This window comes from Pinus tabuliformis, chromosome 6, assembly GCF_031772625.1.
Source record: "Pinus tabuliformis cultivar Carrire ecotype Pingquan chromosome 6, CPIR1, whole genome shotgun sequence".
In the NCBI taxonomy this organism is placed as follows: domain Eukaryota; kingdom Viridiplantae; phylum Streptophyta; class Pinopsida; order Pinales; family Pinaceae; genus Pinus; species Pinus tabuliformis.
Window position 1 is genome coordinate 766852963 of NC_142292.1, and position 22438 is coordinate 766875400.

A 22438-nucleotide genomic window follows, 5' to 3' on the forward strand; every position below is an offset into this window, starting at 1 on the left:
GGAAATGGCAAGGTAATGTTGTAACCACTATCAATCTAGGCAAGTCTCATTCCAATGACAATAAAGTAGTCATATAAACCAAATGCATGCACCATGCATTCAATTCCCAACAAGGAAATCACACATGCAACCTGTTAGCTATAAAATTTTCCTTCTGTAGCTGCTCTTCCAATCTTCTCCTTGCGCTCCCTTACTTTCCTTTGCTTGTCCTTTTCTTGCTTATTCTCTCTCTCTTGGAGTGAAATTTCTTCCTTAGAAAAACTAAAGATGTCCAAAACTAAAACTGATTAAAAGTTGAGCAAAAGCTCTCAATTGTTTCTAAGATGCCTTTTCATCATTGATGTCTAGTGTCTCTTCCTTTCATTTTCCTATTTTCTTTCATTTTCCTTTAATTTATTTCTAATTTCCCTTGCATGTATATTTTTGTCTCTTCATATTCCTTTTCTCCTAATTTCCTTTATTTCTTTTATTAAATTTCCATTTATTGTCTTTTTCCTTTTGCCAATGTCAATGCGAATTTCCATAGCCATTAATTAACCACAAGTGATACCCAATTTAACATTTTTAGCTCCATTAAGCTTAGAATACGTGTTCCATGACATTGGTATTAATTTTCCTTTATAATGTCCTTCTACTTACATGGAAAATCAACTCGGGGTTGTTACAAACCCCTCTCCCTTGGGGAACACCGTCCTCATTATAAATACTCGTTGCAGTATTTATAATGAAAAACTGTTGAAAGCATGACAAACATACTACTCATTGGAGCTTTATAACACAATTAGATGTAGTATTTACAATGACAAACACACACACACACACACACACACACACACACACACACACACATATAAAATAAAAACTCTTTTTCTTCACCTAACAAATAAAGGAGGATATAATGGCTGCATCTGATCAACCATCTCCCATGTAGCTTCATCGGGTCCAAAGTGCTTCCACTACACTTTAACTTTCTCTATTGATCGGTTTTGAAGCATGAGCTATTTCTACTGCAATATGCATTGTAGCTCTGGGTGGAACTCTCCCTCTACTTCCACCTGCAATATGGACCAATCAATCACATGATCAACATCATGTACATATCTCTTAAGTAATGAAACATGGAAAACATAATGGAATTTGACCGATGGCAGCAAAGCAAGTCTATAGGCCACTGGTCCAATCCTCTCAAGGATATCAAAAGGCCCACAATATCGAGGTGCCGACTTGGCACATGATCCAATCCTCAAGGAGCTCCTATTGGGATTGATGCACAAATATACATGCTCCCCAACCTGAAACTCCTTGAATGCTCTGTGCTGATCCACATAACTCTTCTGCTTGTCCTGTGTGGCCTTTAAATTCCTTTTAATAACCTATATCTGCTACTCCATCTCAGCCAACATATATGGTCCAATCAACACCCTGTTCACTGGATCACTCTAGCTGATAGTAGTATTACAAATCTGCCTATATTGAGCCTCAAATGGACTCATTTTTAGGGACTCCTGATACCCATTATTATAAAAAAACTCCACCAATGGAAGAGACTCCTCCCACTTCCTCTGTTGATGCATGAAATACATCCTCAACATATTCTCAAGGATCCTGTTAACCCTCTTTATCTGTCTGCCTGTCTGCGAATGATAAGTTTTATTGAAGGCTAACTTTGTCCCCAAGCCTACAAAAAACTCTTTCAGAAACCTGGAAGTGATTTTGGCATCTATATAGGATATAATATTCTTAGGAAATCTGTGCAACCTCACTATCTTCTTGATGAAGATCTGAGCCACTTCACTGGCTAAATTTGTATACTTCATTGCAATGAAGTGCGCTACCTTCCTCAACATGTCAACCACAACCATGACGGAGTCATGTTGGCTTGATGTTCCTGGAAATCCTGTAATGAAGTCCATGGAAATTACCTCCCATTTCCATTCCAGAATCGGAATAGGCTACAACAAACCAGTTGGATGCTTGCATTCAACTTTCACCCATTAACATGCCAAACACTTTGCAACAAACTCAACCACCCCTTTCTTCAAATTCGACCAATAGTAGAAATTCTTAACGACTGTTGGGTCTTGAAAATGTCATTCATTTCCATTACAATTTCACTATTATGTCCATTATATCACCTCCATTTCACTACTATGTCACTACATTCATCCCACTTTCATTATCATTGGGCCACATTCATGTTTTTCCAAACTTTATTAATTCTTAGCCTTTTAAGTGAATTTGTGGTTAAAAATTAGAAAATAATGTGCATATGCTTATACCTAACAAGTGGGTTGAGATTGTTGACATGTGTAGGTCAAAAAGAGGCTTCTAGAAGACCTTTATGTGGCACTCTAAGGCCAAATTCGAATTTGAGTGGAAAGAATCATGGGATCATGAGGATATGTGTCACATCTCCTAATTGTATTGAAACTCTAAGAAAACATGTGTCTTATCAATTCCTATTTTGATTAGGGCTCTAGAGGTAGAGGGAGAGATTCATGGACTCTCATTAATGAGATGGCTTCTCATCTTTTTGTATAAATAGGAGATCTCTCTCCTTCATTTGTTAGTCTTAGCTTAGCTTGGCTTTTTAGTTCTTTAGCTTGGAGTTTGTAGTTCTTCCTTGATGGCTTTGGAAATCTTTGGAGAGCTTTGTTGTACTTTGTAATTTTGAAGAATTTGAATAAAGCTTTGATGTTCTCAACATGGAAGGAGATGTGAAGTAGATGTCATGGAGCATATTAGAATGTAAGGTAGAGTAGATTTCATTTTGTAATTTTGCTTTGATTTCATTCATGTATGTCATTTTATTGCTTTCAAGTTTGATAGTTTAGATTTTCCATTCATGCAATTTTAATTCATGCAAGTGTGTTCAACCGGTTGATTGTAGATTAGTTTTTCTTTACATTTTTTTACATCAAATAGTGACATGAAATTTGCCTCTTTGTTGAACTTTTTATTAAGCTTTTCAATTTCAATTATGCTTTGATTTCAGTCTTATTTATTCGCTGTTGTTAGCTAGTTTAGATATCAAATTCTTCATGTTATTTGACGTTATCTCCAGAGCCATGGCTTAACCCCGAAAAGCTACTTGGCGAGCTATCGGATTATAAGTGAAGTGATTTGATTTTACTTTCATTCTGCAAGTAGGTAGTTTAGATATCAAGTTCTTCATGTTATTTGACGTTATCTCCGGAGCCATGGCTTAACCCCGAAAAGCTACTTGGCGAGCTATTAGATTATAAGTGAAGTAATTTGATTTTGCTTTCATTAATCTGCAAGTAGGTAGTTTAGATATCAAGTTCTTCATGTTATTTGACGTTATCTCCGGAGCCATGGCTTAACCCCGAAAAGCTACTTGGCGAGCTATCAGATTATAAGTGAAGTAATTTGATTTTGCTTTCATTAATCTGCAAGTAGGTAATTTAGATATCAATTCTTCATGTTATTTGATGTTATCTCCGGTGCCATGGCTTAACCCCGAAAAGCTACTTGGCGAGCTATCGGATTATAAGTGAAGTAAATTGATCTTGCTTTCGTTAGTATGTAATTTTTGGTTTGTTTGAGTGCAATAGTTTAGATTTTATTTTTGTAATTAGATGGGCAGCATAGATAGTGATTTCATGATCAGTATTTCATCTTTTGTTTGATTTAAGTAGCTGCATATTTACATTCCTGTTCAAGTATTAATTTTATCAATAACATGTTTTGAGATCTTTTGAAGTGCTAAGTTTTGGAAGTTACTATACGGGAGATAAACCTTGTCTTGAAATCTACATCCATACTTGACCTTTAAAAGTATTCTTAAGACCTTAGAATAGGATTTCCATTTGCATTAAACACTTTAGGAAACCAACAAGAACAAAAGCCCAAAAACAACATAAACTATAAAACAACAAAGTAAGAAAAAGGTTAACTAAGCACATATGGTGCACCACACTTCATCACTTTACGATACCCAGATTGATAATTTATGTAGAGCAATTTAAGACGTTAAATTGACTAGACAACAACTGTCAAAGTCTTCTGATATATTGGCTGGCCTAAATATGGCTTCACATGAAACTCTCTCAAAGTAAGTTTCTTCAACTCACTGCTATCTAGCACATAGATCTTGCTCCCAAATTTGACCAAGCCCTCTGCTGTGAGATGAATATCCTCATCTTTATCACTCTCACCCTACCGTTGTAATATCTACTTTAGTTACTAATACTTCTCATCACGTTGCCTTGCCTATAAGATCCACTCTTGTAAATTTGTCCCATAAGATCTCACATTTGAAACATGATTCACCTGCACTCTCCTATTGGGGGCATATGCAACCATGTTCTCTTTGCCTTTGATATACCTAATATGAAAATCAAACTCACTAAGAGTAGCCAACTATATTCCTTTCCTTGCATTCAAATTGGTTTGGTCAAACAAGTACCTCAGTCCACTGTGATCACTCATCAAGATGAACCTCATGCCAAAAAGATAATGTCTCCACATATTTAATGCATGAATGATATTTTCCAGCTCAATATCATGAGTCACATGGTTTTTCTCGTGCTCATTCAACTTCCTTGATTCATAATAAACCTTCTATCCTTCTTGCATGAGGACTCCACCAAGTCCTTCCTTACATGCATTTGTACAACCACAAACTCTTTATCAAGATCTGTAATCTTCAAAACTGGAGCATTGGTAAGCAAATGCATCGGCTAATAAAAGCTAACTACACACTCAATAGTACATTCAAACTTCTTTCCTTTTCTATGTAAATATGTGATAGGATATCCAATCTTAGAGAAGTTCCTAATGACCCAATTGCAATAACCTTCTAGTCTCATGAATGATCTGACCTCATCCGCGTTCCTTGGAGCTGACCACTGCATGATAGCTTAATATTTTCTAGATCCACTACTATCCCTTCCTTGGAAACAACATGTCCCAATTAATGAATCTGAGCCTAAAATAAATTGCACTTGCTAAGCTTGGAATACAACTTAGGCTCTCTCAACAATCTTAATACCATTTCCAGGTGCTCTACATGCTCCTCCTCATTCTTTGAATATACCAATATATCATCAACAAAGACTATCCAAAACTTATCTAGGCAAGGGTGTAACACATTGTTTATCAAACACATGAAGGTGGATGGAGCATTGGTAAGACCAAAAGGAACCACCACAAACTCCTAGTGCCCATACCTTGTACATAATGCAACCTTGTAGATGTCTTCTTCTTTGATGTGCATTTGATGATATCTTGATCTCAGATCAATCTTTGAAAATATTGTTGCTCCCTTCAACTGATCAAAAAAATCATCAATATGAGACAATGGATACCTGTTCTTGATGGTCACCTTGTTCAACTGCCTATAATCGATGCATAATCTGAGAGTACCACCATTTTTTTAAAAACAACACGGGTGCACCCCAAGGCAACACACTTAGCCTTATGTATCCCTTATCAAGCATCTCTTTAAGCTGCAATTTCAATTCCACCAACTCCAAAGTGCTCATCCTGTACAATGCCTTAGATGTTGATGTTTCTCTTGGTACCAACTCAATAGATAAATCCACCTCTCTATGAAGAGGCAAATCAGGAATATCTGCAGGTAAAACATCCTGAAACTACTGCAAGAAAGGATACTTTCTTAGGACCTCATCATCCTCAATATTCTTCCCCTTTTCACTAGAAACATGAAATACAAACAATACAAACCCTTTCCTGCAGCTGCGCTTAGCTTGCATAGCTGTAACCATTCTCACTGATGTAGGCTTCTTCTTTCTTTTCAATATTCTCTTTTCTCCATCATCATCTAGGAACTCAATGACATTCTTAAAGCAATTTACCTTGGTCCTGTGAGTAACCAACCAATCCATGCCCAAAAGCGTGGTATATGAACCCAAAGGAAGCAAATTTAGGTGTGTTGTTGTAGTCATGCCATTAAGATCAAATGGTCAATATCTCACCCAATGGTGAACCCTTCTCTTGGTCCCCATAGCCAACTGCAACAACTGAGATTATGCATGCACTTCTTTATTCAAATGACATTGATCCACTAGGTCAGGATTAACATAGATATAATTAGATCTAGGATAAATCAAAATGGAAACAAATTGATCACAAATCTTACCTTCCATCTCAATAATAGATGTCTGATGGTTTTCCTGCCCATTATCAAGTGCTGCATAGACCTAGGGAATGCTCTAACCAACACCCCCAACTGTTTTCACCTCTTCAACACTGTAGATCTGTGGCTTGCCACCCTGGTACAATGGATAGTTCTTCTTGTGATGGTCCTTGTCATATATCCAAAACTTCAATGGTTCCTTTCCACTACCTTTATTCTGCTGCTCTCCAAGCCGAAGCCAATGTCCTTTCTTAGTTGCATTAAACTTCTTATGAGGGGCTAAATTTTCCTTCTCACTTGCATCCTAATATCTTCCTTGCATCTTAGACCATTTTCCTTTTGTTTCTCATTACCTTTCCAATCATGCTTAAACTCATGATTACACTTTGAATGCTCATAACAATACTTCAACTTCCTAATGGCTTCCTCCAAAGATCAAGGCTCATCAAAATCAATCCGGTCTTTTAATGATAATGGAAATCCACTGATGAACCTTTAGATATTTTCTTTCTCATCCTTGAGGTAGGGCACATACCTCAACAATTCTAGAAATTTGGTTGTGTACTCTTCATCTATCATGGAACCCATCCCGAGCTCATAAAACTCCTTGGCCTTTCCATCATAATATCTCTCAGACAGGTACTTCTTCTTGAAGAGTCTTTCAAACTCATCCCAAGTCAACTTCTCTTTTCTGATGCCTTTGAAATTCTTAATATATTCCCACCAAATTTTTGCTTTTCCCTTGAGACTGAAGGTGGCTATCTTAGCTTTCATGTTCTCTGAGTAATCATGCAATTTGAAAATTTTCCGCATTCCAAGCAGCCATGCTTTTGCATCTTCTGATTTCTTCATTTCCCCATTGAAAGTAGGAGGCTTGGATTTATTGAATTCCTCTAGAAAGTACTCACTCCTCCTATGATGCTGACGGTGATGGCAATGATGTCTCCTAGAGCAAAAGTTAGAATAAAACCCATGCATTCCAGTCCTCTTGTCAAGTGTATCCAAGAGTTTACGACTCTTCATTGTATCATAATTTTCCATCTTGTACCTTCTTGGAGAATTGCTTCCATCTGTCCCATTAGTATTCTCCTCCTGCCTATCTCCATGAGCGATCCCCAGTTGTCCCTGCTTCTGTAAGTGTGAAAGGATCTAAAGAATCACTGCATTGACTTCAACTTGCTTTTCTTGAGCCTTTGCAAGTATTCCTTGTGCCTCAATCAACCTATTGTTATATTCCTTACAACTTCTAATCTCTGCCCTCAGACTCCTCAAGCTATCTATTAGATCAGGATAACTTGCTGCTCGACTGACTTCTCCCATTCCACTGATTTCACTTTGGGAATGTACTAGGAGTCATGTGAATTGTAAGGCACCATTCAACTCTTCATCTTTTGTCTTTCTATTTCTTGTAAACATACCATGTTAGGAAAACCAAACAGAAAACATAATCAAGATCATACCTTAATATATCTCAGGGGAGGCTATCACATATGCACAAGTCAATCCATATTAACACAATCTATAATAATAGCAACATCATATCACCATGGTGCATAAATCAAGATGACAATGCAAAATTGAAACAATAACTGCATGCATGATAAACATAACCGTTTGCATTCACCCCAAGGTCCATTATTATAAACCTTGCTTTGATACCACTCTATAACACTGGTACCAGAGAATGGTTTACAAGGAACAAAATTTTCTTTGATATCACCTTGTAACACCCCACCCCACATTTACTCGCTTTTACAAGCTCTCCAGGGTAAACATGAGCCAAGAGATACTATGCATGACCTAGCATCCGAATTCTAGTTATGGAAGTAGGGCCTACTACATTTAATATTTATTTCAACCTCAAGGAACACCAAATCACCCATATGTCAAACAACATACACTGACAAACTTTTATTGGATTATAACTGCCTTTTTGACTCACCTCACAGCTCGATCGCACACATTCCAAGATGTCCATGCGGTCAGAAGACTCTAGCCTAGGCCATCCTCCGTGCAGCTACAACCAAAATTCTCAGTTAAGAGACTGTGGCTAGAAGCCATGTTCTAGATTTTCAGGGCTAGCTCCAAGTCAACTGCCTAGAACTGCCCAAAATTTTCTAGAAATCTGTCATTAACCTGTAGGAGTCATCATTTATTATTCTTGGCCTTATTCGTACACCAATTTATCACATAGATGAAAATCATTTAGACAAACACTTGGTAGACAAGGTACTTGTAGGTCATGAATGCATGAATTCATTAAGTTCATTAGAGAATCATCAAGAAGGCTTGTTTCCCTCTATTACTAGCTGCAATAACACACATTAGCTCATGCATTCATACAAGATAACTAAGAGCCTATCAAACCATGGAATGGATCCATAACTAGAGCACATCATATTATGAGAAATATACCATGCATGTAACCAACATTTAACCAGATTAGAACCATGACAACCAGTCATAAAATCATACATAAAATCAAAACTTTTGCTCATTAATCTCAATAAGAATCAACACATAATAACATATGCAAATGCCAACCAAGTCAAGGACTTCCACGTACCACCCGACCATAGATTGGGTTGAACCAAATCTCTCTTTCAACCAATCACCCCCGTGCCATATTCCAAGAATGAATATGGGATCTCATGGGATAAACCAAACAAAACCAACCAAGGCATCTAAAGGCTAAACCACCTCAACCCTCAACCACTGTGATTTCACCTAAGTTGGTTTAGAAATCATCAAACCAACACAAGCTTGGATGCCTCAGAATTTCTTCATAATAACCAAAGGAATTTTCCTATCTCCACCTACCTATCAAGGGCTTCCTGGAGAAAACTGTCTCCACACTCAACCCTTGGGATTTTCCTGAGACCACCTCACCCAAATTCAAAATCTTCTGACAACCAAATCTCAACCAAGAATGAATCCCACCAGACTATGGCTATGTAGGAAATGGCAAGGCAAGGCTGTAACCACTGTCAATCTAGGAAAATCCAATGCTGGTGAGAACAAAGTAGTCATGTAAGCCAAATGCATGCACCATGCATTCAATTCCTAGCAAGGACATCACACATGCAACCTGTTACCTAAAAAATCTTCCTGTTGTAGCTACCCTTCCAATCTTCTACTTGCGCTCCCTCGATTTCCTTTGCTTGTCCTTTTCTTGCTTATTATCTCTCTCTTGGAGTACGATTTATTCCTTAGCAAAGCTAAAGTTGTCCAAAACTAACTAATCAAAAGCTGAGCAAAAGCTGTCAACTGTTTCTTAGATGCCTTTTTACATTGATGTCTAGTGTCTTTTCCTTTCCTTTTCCTCTTTTCTTTCATTTTCCTTTACTTTCTCTCTAATTTCCTTTGCATGCGTATTCTTGTCTCTTCATCTTCCTTTTCTCCTAATTTCCTTAATTTCTTTTATTAAATTTCCATTCATTTCCTTTTTCCTTTGCAAATGCTAATGCCAATTTCCACAATCATTAATTAACCACAAGTGATACCCAATTTAATGTTTTCCCCTCTATATTAAGCTTGGAATACGTATCCCATGACCTTTGTCTTATTTTTGCGTTTATAATGTCCTTCCATTTACATGGAAAATCAACCTTGGGCTGTTACATAACGTAACTTGAATGAAATATAAGTCAAGCAACTTATCTAAAACTTAAATCGCTTATGAGTAATAATTCAATCAATTTTATTACCATTCATTGTGCGAAGTGTGGAGGCTTTCATTATGAAGAAGCGGAAGCACGATGAAAGGTTCCTTTGCACTCCACACCGTGTGGCAATTTCTATTCAATATGTGTCACATTAGCTTCTCTGTTGTCCAATTATTCACAATCATAGGTTGAAATTCTATTAGAGAAACATAGGTTATATATGGGATCTATAGCCACACTTTTAGTTCATATATTATCATTAATTAGATGCATAGTTAAAACTAAATATTTAAATCAATCGTAACTTATATTCTATGTATGCAATGGTATAAATGATTCTCAGAAATCTGATATCAAGATCACACATTGATTGGCACCAAACATAGAAAATACATGATTTCAGAAATCAGATATTGTGTAGTATACCTAGGGGGGATAATATGGGGTACAAAGGGAGGTGCCCAAGGGAATAATGTAATAATGAGATGGGCCATAGTAATAAATAAGGTGGTTAACCCGTATCATGTAAGGGACCACACGTAGTTAGTAATAATGTAATGGGCCCATGGTATTAGATAGATGATATTGAGGGAACCATGGTAATGACCCATCGTATTGTATGTATGAAGCCTATATAGAGGCTAGAGACTCCAAAAGCCATATGCCTGTTCGTACAATATTCCTTGACATCTCTCAATCGCTATCTAAAAATTTGTGGTGTTACAGACATTTTTTCAGGGAATTTGCAGATCAGATCTGTATGTTTTGGGGCAAAAGCTGCAAAATCTAATTGCATATCTAGATTCTTTGTGAAAAAATATCCAAGTTCAAAAAAAAAATCGGCCAAATCGGAGTCCGGATGAGGAGATATTGATGATTTAAAAATCAGTTGAGTTGCAAACATTTTTTCGGGTCGGCGGGTTTGCGGCGCAGATCTATATGTTCTAGTGCACAATATGAAACTTACACATCAGATGATGAGCCTTTGATGATCGACAATCAAATACAAACAAAGGTTGAAGCAGAAAAGGTTACAGGTGCTGATACATCAGATGAGGGCTCAGTGGTTGAAGTAATATTGGAAGATAAGAAACAACAACAGGCACCACAACATGTACCAGATACCACTCAGGCTCCACTGTTGGTTAAAACTTTAGCATATCACCACCCACATCACCCCGCAAGAAAACAACCAACAAGATGACAATGAATTAGCCACAAGGACAACAACCCCCACATGATAGATAGAGAGGAGCGACGATCCACCTACTACACATCAACACAGAAGAGCCGCCACGGTCAACTTCCATCTCAAGCAAGTGAGGCACCAGCTGGATCGAGGGTTCACCTTTCTCTTGGATGGCTAGATGCATGTGCATGGTACCAGTGGACTACTCTTTTGAGTAGATCTTATTATTTGTGTTCTCCCCATGTTTCAGGGACGAAACATGTTAAGGGGGGTGGAATGTAGTATACCTAGGGGGGATAATATGGGGTACAAAGGGAGGTACCCAAGGGAATAATGTAATAATGAGATGGGCCATAGTAATAAGTAAGGTGGTTAAATCATATCATGTAAGGGACCACAAGTAGTTAGTAATAATGTAATGGGCCCATGGTATTAGATAGATGGTATTGAGGGAACCATGGTAATGACCCATGGTATTGTATGTATGAAGCCTATATAGAGGCTAGAGACTCCACATTGAGAGATGTCAAGGAATATTGTGAACAAGCATATGGCTTGTGGAGTGCTCTCCTTCCTTAAGGAGTGAATGTATGGTGTTGCCCTACCTTAAGGGTTTGATCAATAAATAAGCATTTCTATCTATATTCAGATCTGTTTATTTCTTGGGTATATTTGCATTGTCTTATATTTTCATATCAGAGTTATGACATATTTAACTCATATATTAAAATGGAACTTCACAAAAACCCACTATCCTTTTAATATTTAACTAATTGTGCACTATTAGAAAATACTCGCGATAATATTTTCCATATGTATATCTTGGATGCAATTTAAGTGATAATACTAGTACAAATATACATTAAGAACTACGGTTACAATTCCTAACTAACACCATTGAAAGGTGGACAAAAGTCAATAGTCATATGAGAGTGATCATATTAATTAAGAATTTAAGTTAATGTAGTCTGTATGAAATTGTTTATAGTTCAATGTTATCATTATAGTTAATGAATTAAATGAATAAAATAACTTCCAAGCTTCATGTGTGTCAAGTAAACAAATATTCTTTCTCGTTTTCAAACCTTTGCATGCTCCTCACAACTGTTAACATTGATACATTATGTGAAGTGTGGAGGCGAGGAGGAAGAAAGCCCATTTTTTTGCACTGCGCACAATGTATCAATGAAGAATTGTTGTGCAGAGTGCGGTGGAACGAAGATGGCCGTGCATATGTGCGAAAGAAGCAAGTGCGGATGCAGGAATAACAATAGATGGTGAAAATGCTTGCGGAAATGAAGCATTCTAAAATAACTACAAAACGCTGACCCCACATTGCCGTAATCTAATATCATAATATTCAATGGGGATAATTATGATAGTAACACAACATAGGATTCAAATTTCGATGTCTTATGAATTATGTTAGGCGTTTCTTTAGGCGATATGTCATTGCGCAAAGTGCAGAAGCTTTCATTGTGCTTATTCCACACTCTGCACAACCTTAACCAATTTATTAGCGATAGAGGCAAGGACTCTGTTGTGTTGTAGCTATTAATATTGTTAATCCCTGCCTCGGTAGGGACTATAACATTCGCTTCATGGTCAAAGTGCATTGAGTCTCCATTATTTTGTTGAGTTTCTGCAATTTTAACCAAAATTTAAGGAAAATGCTGAATATTTCTATTTTCTCGTAAATTAAAAAATAACTTTCTAATTTATGGAAATGTTATTTTTAATTTTCCACTGGTTGAGTGAGCCTTGATGCGGCATAATTCCCTTGGTGGAGGGAGTTTTTTTTTTGGTATTTTTTAGTGCCTGGAAAAAAAATAAAAATAAAAAAACAAATAAGAAAACGAATTTAAAATAAAAAATTTGTGAGTGGCCATTCCGTCGGTGAGTGCTCTGGCACTCACACTAACACTGTTATGCCTGACACTGTTGCTATTATGCATTGACAGAGTTCCAGGTCCCTTACATAATGGGGGGGGCGCGGGGGGGGGGGGGGGGGGGGGGGGGGGGGGGGGGGGGGCGGGGGTGCTTAACAAAAATCCATAACTGTGCAGAGTGCGAAGGTGCATAGGAAGAAACGAGGGGGTGGGTGGGGGGTGCTTAACAAAAATCCATAACTGTGAAGAGTGCAAAGGTGCAGAAGAATAAATGATGGGGGCAAGGGGATTTGAACAAATTCCTTCGCACCTCCGTAATGTGTCAACGTTTCCTGTCAAACCTATGTGTTGTAGCTCTATGACATTTTGAAGCAGGTAACCAACATACAATCCATTCGACTCTATAGGGACATGATCATGCGACGCTCACTCGACTACACTTTTGTCAATTGCGTGACTTCTCAATAAGGTATGCTAGAATTATGTTTTCAATTGAAAGTCCTAGGGAACTAACCAAAAAAAGAAACTACCACTAATTATAATGTTTCTTGACCTATATTTATGGATTTATGTTTCACCTATTCTATGGTTTGTGTCGTAGTTATATAGAGGAACTATCATTTAATATGCGACACTGCTAAGATGTGGTTTTGTTTTGTTTACGACAATGCTCGAGAGCCATTCCGCCCCACTCACTTCAATTATTTCATTTTCCATGCTAATGGCTCTACCACTCATGACGATCTACTTAACCCTTAACACTATCTCTATGATGTTTTTAATTAGGTAGCCAACTTATAATCTATTTGGCCCTGCATGGACATGGTCACACAACGCCCACTTGGCTACATTCAAATTGCACATATAATGACATCACTCTCACAACTTCCTACTTAAAAAAAACGAAATTATTTTTCTTCTTAATTATCAACTCCCCTATATCTTCCTGAGGTTTGAAGCCTCCACCTCACGACTTGCTCTATATCATGAGAGAATATGGATGCCTCCATGGAATACCCACCACTACTCCTATTCTATTCTTACTGCTTTCTACTGCCACAATCCATTTTAATCTGAAACAAACTTGCCACTGCCATATTCCATTCTATTATTGTTTTATGTTAATATTGTCATTGCCTTTACAAGGCTCTACAAATGTGGAAACCACTAATGGTTAGGGCGATCAATATTTCCAACGGAAATTGGGATATGAACACATTCTTCAAACTTCTCATGTCTATTAGGCCTCGCGTTGTTTCCCTAGCAAGTCCCAATTTTGATGGTTAAAATAGATTTGGTAATCCTACCTATTGTTTGTTAGTCAGAGACTGATTGATTTTTGACTTTTTGTATAGTGGAATATCTAGCTAGGAAATGGAGGTTAGGGGAGGGGAAACAATAACCAACTTCCCATCCTAATCCAAGTTCAGTGAAGCTAGAGGGAATTTGATTAAAAAAAACTACCCGTATTAACATCGTAGAGAATTGAAAATGGAAGTGCGAAGCTCTGCATAACCATAAAAACTCTGCACCTCCGCATACATCTAAACACCAAAAAATCTATTCAACACGACACTTATTGAAAATGGTAATATGAATTGACACTCTCAATGGCTCTGAGAATTGCAGGGGCGAAAACAACTCCAACGTGGCGTTCCCTTTGATCTATAAAGCTCGCAGTAAGTATTTTATAATCATATATCAAAATATTTATGAAGGAAACTAATGCACATGTTATGCTATATCTATGTGACAAATGTGTTATGGATTGAATAAAACACATTATATAAAGATCATGGATGTTGGAGATTAAATGTAAAAGTTTCATAGATCGAATCTTGCAAAGAAAATATAATAATATTCAAACCAACAAAATCAATTTCAAGATTTTGCGAGAGGGACATAACACCCACCATTATTGATTTAAAAAGTGAAGGAAAACAAAAGCCATGCTATGCTTGTTGTTCTTGTGTTTGTTATCCAAAGATCCGGTGTTCAGACAACCTCATCATTTTCTTTTGACATGGAAATCAAGAACTATCAAGAGGAGTGTAGCATTTTAAAGGGATTTGAAGAGCCAAACACCCATTCTATTATAACCTCCCATAAAATGAGGCAATGCTGGCACTATCTTACAGTGCTATGCACCATATAAACAAAGAATTTAGAGGCAAAGAATAATGCAGAGGTGTTGAAGAAGCTTTCTTCCTCCCACCTTCGCACATATTTCATAGGTGAAGCATTTATGAAAACGTCCTTGGTTTTAGGGAAATGATTAAGAGCAAATTGTTTTAAACTATTACTATGCGAGGTCACTATAGATGCAAATTGACTATAGCATAACTTGAGTGACTTATATGTCGAACTTATCTAAAACCTAAATTTCCTATGAGTAATAATTCAATCAATTTTATTGGCCATTCATTGTGCTGAGTGTGGAGGCTTTTATTGTGTGGAGGTGCAAAGGAAGCGAAGGAAGCACAATGAAAGCTTCCTTCGCTCTCTGCACCACATAACAATTTTTGTTCAAGATCTCGCACATTAGCCTCTCTACTATCAAATTATTCACAATCATAGGTTGAAATGATACTAGACAAACATAGGGTATACATGAGATCTATAGCCACACTTTTAATTAGCATATTATAATTAATTTGAGGCATAGGTAAAGATGAATATTTAAATTCATAGTAATTTATATTGTAAGTATGCAATGGTATAAATGATTCCTAGAAAGATGATGTCAAGCTCATACATTGTTTGGCACCAAAAATAGGAAATACGCGATTTTGGAAATCAAATATTGAACTCATATATTAACATGCAACTTCATATAAACACGCTATCGTTTTAATATTTAACTAATCATGCATTATTAGCAAATACTGGCGATAATATGTTCCATGTGTATATCCTGGATGCAGTTTAAGTGATAAGTCTGGTACAAATAAACATCAAGAATTATGGTTTCAGTTCTTATCTGACACCAATGAAAGGTGGACAAGAGTCGAAAGTCATATGAGAGTGATCATATTAATTAAGAATTTAAGTTAATGTAGCATGCAATGAAATTGTTTATAGTTCATTGTTATCATTATAGTCAATGAATTAAAAGAATAAAACAATTTCCAAGCTTCATGTGTGTCAAGTCAACCAAGATTATTTTTCGTTTCGAGGCCTTTGCATGCTTCGCACAACTATTAGCGTTGATACATTGTGTGGAGTGCATAGGTGTGGAGGTAGAAAGCTCATTTATCCGCACTTCGCACAATGTATCAACAAACAATTGTTGTGCATAGTGCAGAGGAGTGGAGTAAGCTGTGCAGAGATGGCTATGTAGAAGAAGCATGAGCTGAGGAAACGACATATGGAATAAATGATTGCAGAAACAAAGCATTCTCAAATAACGAAAAAATGCTGACCCCACATTGCCTTAATCATTTATTCAACAGGGAAACGTTATAATATAATAATATTCATAAGCGATAGTTATGATAGTAATACAACATAGCAACATAGGATTCAAAGTTTGTCATCTTACGAATTCTATTAGGCGTTGCTTTGGGCGATATGTCATTGCGTGGAGTGAAGAAGCTTTCATTGTGCTTCTTTCACTTTCCACACAACCTTAATAAATTAATTAGCAGTAGAGGCAGGGACTAGGTTGTGTTGCAACTATTAATCTTGTTTTAATGAGCTTTTCATTTTTGTATTTTTTACCTGTAGTTGTTTGTAAATTAGAGAAAAAGACATTACAAGAGAACCATTATGCTATAAGCATCTCCATGCACATGTAACTTGTAACCATAGAATGAAATCATGATTACTAATTTAAGTGTTAATTTTTAGGATGTTATTGGTCTTGCTTTCTACTATCATATAATGTTCGAAACATCAAAATTGGGACATTGTTGGTCCCACCTTATCTGTTGAGCATACACAACAACCCTCCATTATGATATAAGTTCTTCATAAAATAATGGGGATCCTTCCAATTTTTTTATTTATTTGAGATTATTTTATCTTTGTAAATGGTTTGATTTGGTGTGTTTTGAAGTTTTTTATTTTTATTTTTGAATTTTGTAAATCTACTTTTACTCATTTTTACTTATTTTATTAGCTTTCCCTTTGAAAATTATTATTTGTTTAAATTCAACTTAATCTTTGAAGAAAGGTTTTGCATATGGAAAACAAACGTAATCCAGGTTATCAAATAAAACCAATTGTTATATCTTGTACTCAAACATTGGAAGGGGTGCTTATATCCGTATTCAAATGAATCCTCAATAGGTAATTTGGATGTTTGTATCTCATATGTCTTCATGTTTGAAATCATATATGGATCTAGGAGGTTGAGCAATGAATGTTTCCAATAGGAACTTTGAATACCCAGATGCTTAGATATATGGACAACTGTGGTACTTGGATGCTTGTTACCGACAATTTTGCAAATCACTAACCCATCCTGCCATGACATTGGATCTTGTCCATGTATCATGAAACATGTACGCTATCACACTCATGGTTACATGGCAGTCTAACTTTGGTTTTGAATGCAATCGAAGCAAAAATCTAACATAGTGACTCACTGTGTGCTTCAACTAATGTGATATATTGAATTGGTAAAATATTATAAATAGTTTAAGTTATTTATCACCTAAGCAATGTGATAAAATATTATAAATAGTTTAAGTTAATTTTATGGTAAAATATTATAAATAGTTTAAGTTCTCTATCACCTAAGTAATAATTTAAGTCATCTATCACCTAAGTTATCTATAAATAGTTGTGTTATTAAGTACAAGTTGTTGAAATGAAATCCACCCTGCATCTCTCCTACAAATTATTAATGTTATAATTGATTTCTACAAATACAAATTGAATTAAAACTCAAATTATGAAGAGAAAATCATTAAAACAAGTAAATCTTAGCCTTTTGCTTAAACCAGTGTAATTTTATTTGAATTTTGGAGAATTGAATGAATTATACTAACTCTATGCAATTGTTTGTATAGATAGATGAATAATCCTGAAGGTCAAGAGTACAGGCATAACGAGGAATTGTTGGAGAAGTTGGACAAATGACACAAGCTAGTCTACTCATGAAAAAATAAGGAGTGCACACACTTTTCCAATTTGAATTAGATGCATTCATGTGTGTAACAATTCACACTCGGTTATGCAAAAATAACTATCAATTTGGAAAGAAGATTATACATATGAATTCCAATACTCAAAGAAATTTTCTTTTATCAATTATCCAATGATTTTGTGAGTTGGAAATTAAAGAGTGTTATAATTTTTTTTGGAAAAGGTAGAATGTATTAGAATACTTTAAATAGCAACCATATCAGTGAATTAAAGGCTCACTAGAGAACTTGTAATTATATTGTACATATTTATCTGAGTGATAAGAAGATTGAAGACCAATGTTTTTTATTTGGAAGCTGATGGTGTGAATTTTGTGCTTACATTCTACATTTATGGTGATGAGGTATTTGAAGTTTACCTTTTTGATCACTTGAAAGCCTTTTCAACGTTCTACAATTTCCTTATACATAAGATATTATATTATTTTTTTAAAATGGTTCTTTATTTAAAATAGTTAAGATAATATATTTGTGCTTATTAATTTGTGTGGTTAGGTGAATTATTTCCTAGCATAACAATGATTCTAACTCCATGTCTGTAAACCAACACATCATGCTCCCAGTTACCTAGGAAATCCATATATTAGATAGAAAGTCTACATATATTTATAATTTAGTTATTAATATTTTAGTGTTAGGTCATATATTTTCCCTTTGGAGTGACTCTCAGTCATTTCCAAATTCTCTCCTAGTGGCAACCAGACCCACATACCAGAGGACATTGCCATCTAAAATGAGTATAGGTTTGATTAATACCTTGATTGAGTGATGCTCCCTATTGTTGTCAGTAAGATTTTTTTGAGCTGCCAACATTACTGTAGTTAAATGCTCTTCATGTTGGGGTGTCAATCATTGAATCAAAACTAACTTTGGATCCAATAATGCGTATTTAATATGGAATACATTTAATACTCTATAGCAAGGTACTTTTTACTCATCAATCAAAAGCTTGATATGTTAACTACATGAAAACATTGATATCCACTTTATGCTTGTGCTAAAATTATTTCATCGAAGCAAAAAAAAAGATATGGATTAGGTTGAAGTTTTTTATATTGGAATAAAAGAAAATAGTAGATGCATTCGAACTTATTTTATTAAAGGCAACATTAACTCAAAAACCATATTTATTCATAACACAAATGAGGCAAACACACCTTTCATTGATGCACAAATTTGTATCTCTCATAGTACTAAATAATTTTCATTGTTAACTTGAATATTATGTGCTTTTATAACACCCATTTTGTAATTTATTCTATAGAAGCACACACAATATTTAGTTATGTTTATGTAATCGCATAAGTGAAAATTTGGAATATAAAATGGTCAATGATTTGGTATTCCATGAAACAACAATGACTTTTTCAACTAACAACATCAAAGGAAGCAATATTTTTTGGTTTATTATTCTTATTGCTCATAATGATTACTATTTTTTGTAGTGTCAATGTCCTAGGTGCAAATTTAATTCCTTTCTAAAAACTTCTAGGGGTGGGAAAGTAAAATTCTCCAACCGAAATGACGTATTAAATCTTAGGGGCATGATAATAGAGATACTACATACATAATTGATAGGCCTATCTCGGGGAAGTGGTATAGTTGAGAGATGCAAGAAACATTATAGGTTAATGCATACAAATAGATGGAGCGACATAGTCACCAAATTCGAAAGTGTCTATTGGTAGCTTAGATTTATTTATAGCTCAATGTCCTTGATGCTTGAAATCTCACTAGAGTTGGACAAAAATTGGGTAGCAATTGGGGACATCAACACATGGCTACATGATTTTGAAGGGATTGAGCCAACCATGGTTGTATCTATTACTAAATGCATGGGTGTGATGTGCTAGCCCTTGTTAGTCCCAACTACTATGTTATAGGGGTTGATATCTTAGAAAAAGTTGTCAAACAAGCACAAGATGTAGCTTTTAGATTCAACATTTGGAATTTCATCACTAGGAATATGATTTTCTTAGGAAATATATGTTGCCTTTACGATTGTAAATATGATGTTTGTAATCATAAAATAAATGTTTATATGTGGCATGCCAACCTTCGATGCTCCATGTTTCATAGCCTATTTTCCACCCATAGAACTAAATATGGCTTTTTGCTTCAAACTTTCCAAAAATCATAAGTGGTGTTGCTATTGAAATTGCATCATAAGTGGTGCCTTAATGAGAATAGTGAAAATGATGTGAGAGGAGGATGTATTGTGATCTATATCAATGGAATCATGTTTTAAATAGATGTGGACAACGAAAAGAAATGCTAATATTACTACAACATTCTTCCCTAGACACTACTTGTTGTGTAGGGAGGGTTTGTCTATTTTAAGACTACTTGACTAGAACAAATACTACAACAATTTCTATCCTTTATCCTTATCATGCATGAAACAATATGGAGTAAAGTGTTGTGCATCTTAAAATAGAAGGGGATCTCTCATTGTCATTGCCTAATACTCCGCTAGAAGCTTGTGTTCTTCACATGAAAATGTGCATCATGCAACTCAAGAACAACATCCTCCTTCACTTTCACATATTGAAAGGGAAACAATGGGTCCATCCTCAACACTTCATACATCGTGGATCCAACCAAATGCATGTGCTTCAAAGTAGGGTGTTTAGGTAATTGTGATGTAATAAAAATTGTGGGTAAAGAAACACCAATTAAAGAGATAATGACCACATTTCAATTGTGGATCGAACCAAATGCATGTGCTTAAAAGTAGGTTGTCTAAGTGGTTGTGACACGATAAAAATTGTGGATAAAGAAAAACCAATTAAAGAGATAATGACCACATATCAATGTTTGATAGGTCATGAATATACGACAAAACACTTAAAAATAACTCCCTTAAAAAAACACCTTCCATGGAACCCTGTAAAAACATTTTTTCCACCTTCATTTAAATTTACATTTTATAGTAGGTAAGCTTAAATTTGAATTTTAATGTTGGTAAGAAATATGAAAACTAATATTTATGGACCTATAACTCCATTAATGCATGGGGCAATATATGCGACCTCTTAGATTTTGTACTTGCTAAAATCCAACCGGTAGCATATATTACCATGTGCATTAATAGAGCTATAATTCCAGAAATATTAATTGCCAAAAAATATCCTACAAATGCTTAATTTATAATCATTTGGGTAGTCAATGACAACCGGTACAAATCACATGGCACATATAAACTGCCTACAACAGTCACTCTACAACCGCCTACAACAGTCACTCTAGTGGATGCACAAGTCATTGTAGTCTATGTGCATGTTTTTATACCCTTAGATGTTTTCTACTCATCCTTCACAAGCGTCCATGGGGTCCTCCACTTGTTGGTGATCTTTTGCCATTATTTAGCATGAGCCAAGTAGCGAAGGCCTATGAGATCAATGAAGCATGGTATAGGCTTGAGAGAAGCCTTGCTTATTGAACATGAAGGTATGGGGTCAATCCTCACCATTCCTTTGTTTTACAACGTTACTCTTTTCTTTGGCCATAAATATTTTTAATGACTACATGTCATATATCATGTTGCACATTAGTTTCTATTCTTATATCATCAAAACAATTGAAGCTCTCAATGTGAAATTGCATTGCAAATTTGGAACATGAAAAGTGAATATGGAAAAAAATAATGTGGAGTTTGTTTGTAAATTAAAGTGGAGTTTTTTCATACATATAAGGTTGGTGAGAAATGTTACACAGTAATTTGTCACTGTCTTCCTGTCAGTCTTCCTACTGTGTCATGAGTTCAAATTAATCATGCTCATGCTCTCTAATGTTTCCAAATGACCCACTTTGCCAAAGTTTTTGCTATCATCACGACTGTTGTCAAGATAAATGCGCTGACGGGCGCTCCATAACAGACGGAATGCGCTGCCAGCACGGAAGCACACGTGTTTCCCGCGCTGGTCGAATTTCATGAGCTAGCGCGTCTGTTATTCATATCTGATCGCGTTGACATGACCTTCTTTGTTATTCAGCTGCGATGTCAGCGCTCCAGTGCAGTTATGGACCCGCGCTGATCCAGTTTGGGCGAGTTTGTTCTAACAGCCGGCCTTCCAGATGACTCCAGACCTGGTTGTTGGCCTTGTAAATGTCGCCCTCCCTTCTCTGGCATGTCTGTTTCGTCATTTGAGCCACCTTCCTTGGAGATAAGCTCATCCTCCCACCATTCATGGAGACTCCCTCTCCTATTTAAGCCTCTACCATTGCCATGAGCAGCTAGTTTGGAATTGATAGTGCTTGGAGTGTTGCTGCTAGTGTGTGAACTTGATAGGTAGTTGGTGTGACAAGTGTGGGATTGCTAGAGAGCTTAAGGAAGGTTGTGAAGTGTTTCTTTCTTGTGTAAACTTGTGTGAGAGAGAGTTTTTGTCTTGGGAGATCTACCTCCAAGGGTGAATGCTTAAGAG

At 36.0% G+C, this 22438-nt stretch overlaps 1 protein-coding gene across 1 annotated transcript in view; it reads right to left on the reverse strand.

Annotated features, from left to right (window-relative positions):
- Window positions 1–963: 963 nt before the first annotated feature.
- Window positions 964–22438, reverse strand: part of LOC149260984 (uncharacterized) — a 67353-nt gene continuing 45878 nt past the window's right edge. Inside the window, exon 5 of the mRNA XM_089366976.1 lies at window positions 964–1055. Within this exon, the coding sequence (XP_089223102.1) occupies window positions 964–1055 (92 nt within the window). The remainder of the gene's footprint in view (window positions 1056–22438) is intronic.